Source organism: Octopus sinensis, unplaced genomic scaffold (assembly GCF_006345805.1).
Source record: "Octopus sinensis unplaced genomic scaffold, ASM634580v1 Contig17868, whole genome shotgun sequence".
NCBI lineage: Eukaryota > Metazoa > Mollusca > Cephalopoda > Octopoda > Octopodidae > Octopus > Octopus sinensis.
Genome location: NW_021835385.1, coordinates 3,731 through 15,000, shown reverse-complemented (window position 1 = coordinate 15,000; position 11,270 = coordinate 3,731). Strand labels below are relative to the sequence as shown.

The following is an 11,270-nucleotide window of genomic DNA, read 5'->3' as shown; positions in this document are numbered from 1 at the left end:
GTTGTTGCTGTTGTTCTTGCTGTTGCTCTTTTTTAAAAACACTGAAAATATTGTATAATAGCCATCTCAATATGGCTAACCACTAAGGGTGGGTGTTACTGTAGCTTGTAGCCCCAGGAGATCATCGTCTCCAGCTGGCTTTAGGCACACTATCTGTGCCCTTATGGTATTTGCAAAGGGAGGTCATCCCTCTCTCATAAGCCTAAGTGATACGCACGGACCGCAGTTTCGAGGTATTTGCCTCTTGTCAACGCACGGCAATCACTGGTTTACGATCGTAAACCGGTGAATACCCTGCGTTGACGATGATCTCCTGGGATTAAAAGCTATAGTAACACCCACCCTTAGTGGTTAGCCATATTGAGATGGCTATTATACTTTACGTTGTCGAGCCGTTACTGTACATCTCGTTCAGAGATTTATTATGACTGAAAATATCAAATTGATATATCAAAATTGAATATTAATTTTCCCCTTCTTAATTAGGAGTATTACTATACATGTCTGTACCGCTGAAGCTATAAAATGTACAACACTGTAATCTCTCAGTTTCTGCGCTGGTACGTCTCTAGTTTTAAAACCAGTTGCTACATAGAATAAACATGTCCTTCTTAGCGCCAAAGCCGCCCATCTAAATGAGTTTTCTCAGACAGAGCGGCGCAAGATCCCTACTACAAAATTCCCGACACTAAAATGTCCCTAAACTACAATAAAATAGAATCGTTTCAAGTGGCTAGTAATCTTATTTAAAGATACCTTATTATTCAATATCTAAGCTAAAAGAGAATAGAACCTTAGTGCTTCCACTTTCTACTAGAAACCATTTCGCAATATTGATGTTATTAACAACACTTAAAAAAATGAATGCCATAGCGTTTATAAACCTGCTCAAATTTTATAATCTTTGTTTCTTGTCAAATCACATAGGAATTTCTCTGTTGATCTGAAACGCATTCAGAGTTCTCTTTATTATTACAGTAACCTCAAAAACAATAACCTTATGAGGTGTGGATGTCACTTGCCAGCCTTCGTTAAGTATATTAAAGAAGTCTATAACAGAACTGTTGCTGTCTTTGGCACGTGTCAGGAAGGCTCAGGGAAACGAATACCTATACTGGATTATTCGCAATGTCAAAGTAAGTAAAATTCTCGTTTCTTCTTTTCTTTTATTATTAATACTAAGAAAATCCGGGTTATTCTCTGAAGCTTACAATATCATGTCTTATGAAAGGGAAACTATAGATAAAGATATGAGGAATAAACGTTTTACCATTCGCACGCTTTACATTCACATCTTCTCTCCAACGAACTTATAGATTCAACTGTATCACACAAACCATCAACAGCAAACACACACACACACACACACACACACGGGCGCGCGCGCACACAGACATACACAAACATACATACGCAAACATTCACAACAGCGCACACATGAATGTACGCTCACATGTACACACACATATGTACACAGACATACTCTCTAACCCTCTCTCTCACGTACACTCTCTCTCATAACTACATAAGTATAGAACAAAAACAAGTCATCGAAGCGGTCACGATTGACAACAAAATGTCGCTAACAACCATAACTGGTTGATAGGTTAACCAAACGGTTAATCAAACATTCATTTAGTTAATTCGTTAACAAATTGTTAACAAAGTGACGAATATTAAAGTGAAATAGAACCAGTACGTGTGTTTATTATTGGCTAAATGACCCTCCCGAGATACCAACAAATGTTCCAGTATTCGATCCCCAGAAGAGGACAACTTGGTAACAAAGCCAAACACACTATCTTCAGTTTGGGTTTCGTGCCCATTCTCATCTGTTGTCATGAATATTGGCTAACGACTGAAAGAGTCTGATCTCAAACAGAAGCGGCCGAAATGGGATTCCTCCGAAAAAACTGGAGTAGCTTTACTCGACACAGTGTGTACCTTGGAGATGAGGGAGTCTCTCCAGATCAGGTCGGTACTTTTCCGTATTGTGCCACTACATTTCCGGTAATGCGGACATGCGATTAGGATGTCACATGACAAAATCGCAAGATCGATTCTTTAAAATGATGCAAAACAGCAGGGAATGTAGAGGTAGACCAAAAAGAGATGGCTAGAAAATATCCATAGCCTCATTTGGTCATGCTTGAGAATTCAATCAGTATGCGTATTGGCAGTTGCCTCTGATAGTACTCTATGCAGGAGGTACCTGAGGCACCGGATGTCCTCATGACCCTCCCAGGAATAATGAGCGTTGAAGATGGTAGATGGATGGATATACAGAGTGTGGGTATTAAATATAACGATTTTATGTCCCATTATATTAAGGAAAACGTAGTGTATTGGTAAGCAAAGGCGTTAGAGAGCATAAAGTTGTAGCTGAGAAAAAAGCTGATATGGCGGACTGGAAGCCATCTAAATATTCTTTGCTACTCTAGGCACAAGGCATGAAATTTGGTGGGGAGAGGGCCAGTCGATTGGATCGACCCCAGTACGCAACTGCTACCCCGAAAGGATAAAAGGCAAAGTCGACCTCTGTGGAATTTGAACACAGAACGTGAAAAAACAGACGAAATACTGCTAAGCTTTGCGCCCGGTGTGTTAACGTTTCTGCCAGCTTGCCGCCTTGAAAGCCATCTAAATATTGGAAGAGAGAAACCTGTATTCATGATAATTCATGACGGTTACCACAATTCAGACACCATCACTGCTGTTCAATGCTCTGGGAACACTGTAAAGTCAGCAAGACGTGACATGGACAGTTGCAGTAGAATCTATAGGATAAAACTCGAATAAGAGAGAAAAGTTGCTTCAGAAGATCAAATACCAAGACAAGAAAGGGCAAAATGCAGGCAAAACATTCAGTAATGTAAATTGTCTGAAAAAGATGGCACACTTCATGAAGGTCAAATAATGTAGACGGTACAAGCAAAGGGTTGGTACACATGGGTTAAGTGAGAGACAGAAAATGGCTGACGAAAGAAGGAGAGAAGAGCAAAAGTGGTTTTATTCGAAGAAGAGTGAACACGAATGGAAAGGGAGAGAAGAAGGGTGCGGTATAAGTGCGTATAGGGGAGGTAAACCGTTGCAGTTAGTAGGAGCCAAGCAGTAGTGGGAGGAAAAGGGAGGAGGAGGAGGGGGAGAGAGAGAAGTGAGTGGTTTAGAGATACAAAGCAAAACGTTGGGTGCAAAAGTGAATAGGTGAGGGCAGCACTTGTGAGTATGGGTATGTGTGTGTGAGTGTGTGTATGTGTTTGAAGAGTGAGTGTGCGGGAATATGTATGAGTCTATGTACGAGTGTGTATGCATTTGTATGTGTGTGTCAAATGTAGAATATCCAATGGGACAAAGTTGTGTGTGTATGTGTGTGCGTGTGTGTGTTGAGTGTGTTGTGTGTTTGCTTTGTGTGAATAAGTGTGCAGAGAGTAACTGTGCTACCGAAGTGAGATGTGTAGGTAGAAACTGTGGTCTAGCGTGTGAAGTGTGTATAAAGTGTAAATGTGGGCGGAGGGACAAATAATGTGAGGATGTGGGTTGGTAAGAGTGATGCTGCGGAGGAGAGAGAGAGAGAGGAGAAAACGAAAGTAGAGAGGTAAAGTATATTTAGCGCTTAGCCAGGAAGACAGTCAATGCTCAGGATCATTCAGAAGGCTGCTGTGATTGGTTGGGGCAAAGTAGGAAGATATCCTGAAACCAAAGACCTGCCTTGATTGTTTATAACAGAGAAGAATCCGGCATAAACAGCGAAGGTTCCAAATGACAGACTTAAAATGGGGTCCGATGAAGCACATCACTCGAGAAAATATATGAGTCAGTATGTATATGTATGTACATACGCACATACATACATACATACATACATACATACATACATACATACATACATACATACATACATACATACATATATACATACGTACATACGTACATACCATACATACATATACATACATACATACATACATACATACATACATAAATACATACATACGTACATACGTACATTCATGCATACATACCTACATACATACATACATACATACATACATATATACGTACATACATACATACATACATACATACATACATACATACATATACATACATACATACATACATACGTACATACATACATACTCATGGATGCTAGAAGTCCTTCAGCTTGCTAAATTTCCAGTGAGCCATAATCAAAGCCATAGCTGACCTGATTCCATTGTGGGCAACCATCATGAAATTAAACACAAAGAGTGACTATTATCACTGACAGAATACAATATCGCAAAGGCATATTCCAAGGGGACAACCTCGTTATGATGTTGTTTATACTTTCTGTAAACCTCATGTCATTCATGTTAAGGATATCTCATTGGTTCAAAAGGAAACAGAAATTACAAAATTGAACGCTGTTTCTTTGTGGATGACTTAAAAACTTTATGCAAAGAATATGGATGAGATGAAAAAGAGCCTTGACCAAGTTACAACATTCTCAAAAAATGTGGGGTTGGCGTTTGTTCAGGATAAATGTTATATGGTTGTGAAAAGGGCGAAAAATGTAAACCAGTCGAGCAACATCAATGACCTGACTGTTTCCCCTATATCTGAAGAGGAATGTTACAGATATCTAGGGGTGGTTGAAAATATATCTCATAACAGCACCTGTAACAAAACAAATGCTTTTTTACAGGTACCATTAACTTACAGGTGTCATTAAAGTATAAACAAAGAACATTACAGCTGAATAAATAAAATTTCGACCTCAGAAATCTATGCATTCAATAAAACATTGGCCCACAACGTGTTTGCTGTGCAAGTACTCATGCTGACATTTGGGCTGCTTTATTGGACACTTGATGAGATCCGAGCTGTTTATGTGAAAACCCGGAAAATACTGACAAGTACACATAATATCCACATAAACGGTGAAGTAGACCCCCTCTCCTTAAAACGAAAACAAGGCGGCAGGGGCTTAACATCGATGCAAAATGTCTTTGAATGTCGTATCATATCCTTTCGGTAACATCTTATAACCACAAATGTCAAAGTGCATCCTTTGACCAAGTTTGCATAATTCATATGACTTGGAAGGCAGCTCCTTGAGCAACATTCCTTATCTGATAACAGAATACATGCTCAAAGATGTCGCACGACTCTACCGCAACGTATCATTAGATGAACGGATGAGTATCTATAAACAGAAGACTATGCATGGATATGTTGGTAGAAAGTTCCGAGATGATGGCAATATTGATGTTGTTGAAATTCCAATGAAGGAGCCGTAGGTGTAGGATAGAAACTCTCTCCTCTATTGCCAAGAAATCTTGAAATAACAGTGAATAATGACATACATACATACATAATACATACATGTATTATTATGGCTGCCCCCTTGTTACCGAGTATGGCCATTGGACGAAGCTTAACTGTTACTGGTGCTGTGATCGAATGTGACTTTTTAGCCCAGCTAAATATCTACAATGTATTTTACAGGATTGGCAACTAAAACCTTACATACATACATACATACATACATACATACATACATACATACATACATACATAAATGTGTGTATATTGGAAAAAGCACAATATTAGTGATCATAATTTTTATTGTTTATCCAAATATTGTTTTGCTCACTTCACATATTATGGCCTTCTTCACATACTATATGACATTGCAGCATAACTTAAATGAGATTCTCAGGTTTCATTAGGGAGTTCCCACTGCAACAATGCTTGCAACTTACAAATTTAATCCCTTTATTTCACTTGTTCAACGATTTTCACGTATTTGTTACATCAGAATACTAAAAGGACAACAAGTGGCTTTCATGCTTCTCTCAGTTGAATTTGTGACATTATTGAATCGTTTCCAAATGAACATGAAAATAGGTTTATAGTCTTTGTTAATAATTTGCTTTATATGTCTAACAAGTATTGATTTCAATACTAACACGCATACATTTGTTTTTACATCTGAAAGAAAATATTTCTTGTTATTGCTATGCATTGCATTATTTGGTTCATAAATACAGATATTTACTTGTATTCTGTAGATTACTCGTTATTTCAACGGAATTTACAGTGTCAAACATGTTCAGGAATCACATGCAATGATTCAAAAGTGACAAGCTGTCCAGAAGCAGAGGTAAACTGGAATGTTACTTTCTTCCTTTTCGTTAAAATATATCCACAGCCGTCACTCGAAAGCCATAAAGTCCACATAGATTGTAATATGCTTTCGCTAGTTTTTTTTTTATGTGCCTGCGTAGACATACACACACCCTGTCGATCTTCTTATTCATGACTCAATGGGAAAACAAGGATGTGACGATAGAAGGGAGAAATAGATGAACATCACTAGGTTGGGACACATTTCACTTGATTAGACTGGGACAAAGTGAAATGAAGTGCCTTGTTCAAGGACGCAACGTTCTACCCTGTCCAGGAATCCCTATTCAAGAAACGAACACACGAACTTAGAGTGACCTTTCTCCGACAAACATGGCTGTCCTTAGAGTAGGATGCATGAATGTATGTGGCTATAAGTCAACTTGGAATCAAGGTTCCTTGTCGAATGACCTCGGGTCACTAACCTTAGAGGGGTAACTGGAAGTCGAACCTGGCCCTACCAGTTCGCAAACATTACAGGGAGCGGATTGAATAAGTTAAGAAGCAAATGACAGTTTTCCTTCGTCTGCTGGCCATAGCAAAAGAGGTTGTTTGATATACGAGGTTATGAAATATTCGAAACAGATTAAATCTTCCCTCACATCAAGTAGTACAATAAGCTCTCCAGAACATAATAGGTGGGGGTCATATTGTTTCACAGAAAGGTAAAACCTATAACTTTAAAACGCAGCTAAAACACAAATTAAAATTGTCAGGCATATCTCTGAATACACAGTTGTACATTGGTGAAAGAAACACAAGAGAAACAATAAAAGACACCGGTAATGTCACAGATCAATGCTTCACATTACGAGAATATAGGAGAATAGAGCGTGACATAAGAGCATGGCTAAATTCTGTTGCCTGTTTTGATCTCAGACCTTTCTGTTTTCTTGAAGCTGAGTTAGCTTATGTAATGATTCATGCATTTGCAATCACAGACTCCATTGGCTCTTTTGAATACGCCAGCCTTCGGACACTATCATTGGTTATTTTTTCATGACATCCTCACTCAGTTTGGGAGATCCAATTTTCTTTCTAAAACTTTTCCAACATTGGAAGAAACGAGTTTCAATTCCAAACTAAGGCAACGCATATCTTATTTCTAACTTCAGTGTCTACATTTTCATTGCTTTTATTATTGTTAGGTGTTTGCGATTATTAATTGCGTTTTCGTGATGGATTCTTTTCTTAAATATTCTTCTCCATTTCTGATATTTTTCGCTTTCAGAATGTCCCTTATTAAGTTAACAAGACCTTGGTTGTTTTCTCTCCAAATTTTATACTAATATACCGTATTTTCATATAAAATATACTTGCAAAATAAAACGAAGTTTCTCTTGTGTTCGTTTTATGTATTTTCTGTTTTATTTGCTTGGACTGAGGAGTTCAATCTGACAATTATATTTCATTTTCATCTTTGGGTAAAGGCATATTAGTTTCTCTTGTTGGTGAGTTTTGTACGCATGATTTTCCGTAAATTTTATATGAAAAATTCCTCTTGAGCATTCCTCCAGTAAGAAGAAATTTTAGAGAATTGATACATCTTTATTGGGATAATTTGACCTATTTTAAGTTTGGTGACGGGTGACAGTGCGATGCGGTTTTGCTAAAGACCGTGATCCGATGTCCATATCTACATGTGATCCGAGAGGTTTGGACACTGTAAGCATTTAAAACATGATTTTTGAATACTAAATAGCAATAAATTTTACGGAATTTTACTTATGCTGTTAACTTTCAACAATTCGGCAACTCTTTTACGGTTTCATTTATTGCTTTTGGGTATTTTAAAGCAATGATTAAACTTACTTGCATGGTAAACATCCCCAGTGGTGTTGTTTCTGTTGTTGCTGCTGTAATTAGCAGTAATCGTACTAATAAATATTGTTGTTGTAGTGTATAATTTTCATATCTATTATTACAGCCTGTATGCCGATTCGCAATATCAATGAACGGTACTAAACTGAAGACTGAAAGGTCCTGCAGCACATACAGAAAATGTGTTGAAGCTATGATAAACAATACCCTTACATGCAATAAACGGACGAATAGCACGTCTTGTACTGGTTGTTGCGTCGGACACTTATGTAACAAGAATGATTTCATTGGTAAGTGTTATTTATTGTCTAATATAACACTAACAAGTTTATTACAAATTGATAGTTAATAAGAACATTTTATAGTAATTAATATACGGGAAAATATTTTGATGTGTGTATACGTGTGTATATATATATATATATTTATATATATATGTGTGTATATATATATTGTTTGCAATGCTCTCTCTCCCTCTCTCCCTCTTCCTCTCTCTCTCTCTCTCTCTCTCTCTAAAACACACACACACTCGCAGATGGAATCAAACACCACGACATGAAGGAAAAGAGTAAAAGAGAGCACTTTTGGCGAGTGAGCAAAATATTGGTTAGAAAGCTGAATGCCTGGAACATAATTTCGGCGATAAACTCGTACGCAGTCGCAGTAGTCGGAAGTCGTGCAGAAGTTGGAAGAGGAAACTGAAGGGACAGAGGAGTTGGACAGGAAGTCAAGAAAGGTCCTATCGATGTATGGAAGCAATCATCCATGTGCAGGCATTGATAGCTGATAACGAAGAGAGCGACAGGAAGAAAAGGAATGATAATGTGTGTATATATAATAATATATATATATATATATATATATATATATTATATATATATATAAATTATTATTATTTGAGTGAATAAAATCCAAACTTACAAGGGAAAAATTAAATTTAGAAATACTAAATCAAATTTCACAATATAAGATATATATAAAAAAATTAAAATAAAAAAAACAGCTTTTATCAATTCAAAATGAACAATTAAATACACCATCTAGAAAATTACATATAACAGAAATATAAAAAATAAATAACAATTAAATGTCAATGCTTAAGTAAATGGAAATAATAATAATAATAAAAACGTATATAATAGTAGAATAAGAATAATATATATATATATATATATATATATATATATATATAGTATTTTAAGTGTATATGTGATTATGAATGTATATTTTTATCTATGTATGTGGGTTTTATGTGCATCTATGAATTGTGTCTCATTTATAAACGCAGCGATTATTTTCTATATCAATCCATAGGCTGGACCAAATCCCTCGTATTTCGTTTGATTTTTAAAAAGTTCAACGAATATAAAATCCCCGCTGAGAACATATCAAGAGCCGTGAGTAGATATCTGCCCTCTCTCTCTCTTTCTCCGTACACAGACGCGCGTGCGCGCACACATATGCACTGAACATGCGCACACATGCATACATATACACACTCTCACGCACACATACACACACACATGCATATTTTATAGAAGAAATGTGAAACGTCACATAAATAGTGAGGTTTCATGAAATTCAGACAATCAACTCCATTTACTGATAGTAAACTATTACATAAAACTTTCTTTTTTAACTTACTGAAGTTTTGCTGGTCAATAAAAAGACTGTTCTACCCACTATTTTGTCTTTATATATTCCGTCTTATAATTTCCGATTCTGACAGTAAATAAAATCCTACTCAAATATTCACTAATCTTGTGTTTACACACAGACACACACAGACACAGACACACACACATAAGAACATATGTAATCACACACTTCCTTTTGGTAATATTTTTCTTCTCAACATTTTCGTTTTCCTTTCTGAAAAAGAGATATGCTCGGAACATTAAAAACCCTCCCATTTCCCCCACTTTACCGAGTGTCAAGCTAATATATAATTATATTCTCAAACGCAGGATAATGTTAATAGTATAGCATGAACAGGATAAAGTATTCACCTGTTGCCGAAAACTCTGTCGGCGGCCAGATTACGCGTCTTATAAAGCTAGATGTATATAGCCTAAATTTGCGGAAGTATTTGTCGTTCACGCAGTTTAGCTTAATGGTAAAGCACTTAAAGCGTAATCACAGGGGTGTGAGTTGTAGTCACACAGCTGGCCGCCGACAGATTTTTCTACAAATTATGGATATTTCATCCGGTTCACGTTATATCATTAGCATTATCCTGCGTTTCAGAATAAAATTATTTCTTTATTTTTCAATACATCTCACGCTTTTAAATCGAACTTGATTTCTTGAATTTAATGTATGTATTATATATATATATATATATATATATATATATATATATAGTATATATATATATATATATATAATATGTGTGTGTGTGTGTGTGTGTGTGTGTGTGTGTGTGAAAGGCGCATGGCTCAGTGGTTAGAACGTCGAGTTTACGATCGTGAGGTTGTGAGCTCGAATCCCAGACCGGGCTGCGTGTTGTGTTCTTGAGCAAGACACTTTATTTCACGTGCTCCAGTTCACTCTCACTTATACATATACATATTAATACACCCACATATTCATACACACACACATATATATATATATATATACAATATACACATATATATACATATATATATACATATACATGCACACACATGTCCATATACACACACATATATACACACATATGTGTACATATACATACACACATATACACACATATATGCATACATAGACATATACATATATACACATACACATACTTACACATACACACATACACCCATATACACATGTACATATGTACCCATATACATGTATCTACGTACACGCCCATACCCATACTCATACATACACTTATATATGTCTACACACATATATATATATAAATATATAAATATATAAATATATAAATAAGAGGGTATATACACACCCATACACACACGCTCACATATCCATATATATGTATATATATATACATATATATATATATACATATACATACACATATATATATATATACACACACACCCATATACACATATATATACATACATACACATACAAACCCATACATATATATACATATATACATATACATATGTATATACATATATATACATATATACATACATATACATTATATATATACACACTGGCACATATATATACATACACACACATACACATGCATATACATGCACACACATACACACACATTTTTATTCCCTTATTTTAATTTTATTATTGCCTTTGTTTAAATC

At 35.9% G+C, this 11,270-nt stretch overlaps 1 protein-coding gene across 1 annotated transcript in view; it reads left to right on the top strand.

Moving 5' to 3' along the window:
* The window catches only part of LOC115231226 (slit homolog 1 protein-like), a gene marked incomplete at its 5' end in the record, with an annotated part of 28,009 nt that extends 18,540 nt beyond the window's left edge, over positions 1–9,469 (top strand). The window contains 4 exons of the mRNA XM_036499990.1: positions 979–1,136; positions 6,057–6,148; positions 8,099–8,282; positions 9,307–9,469. Of these exons, the coding sequence (XP_036355883.1) occupies positions 979–1,136; positions 6,057–6,148; positions 8,099–8,282; positions 9,307–9,461 (589 nt within the window). The remainder of the gene's footprint in view (positions 1–978; positions 1,137–6,056; positions 6,149–8,098; positions 8,283–9,306) is intronic.
* Positions 9,470–11,270: the final 1,801 nt, after the last annotated feature.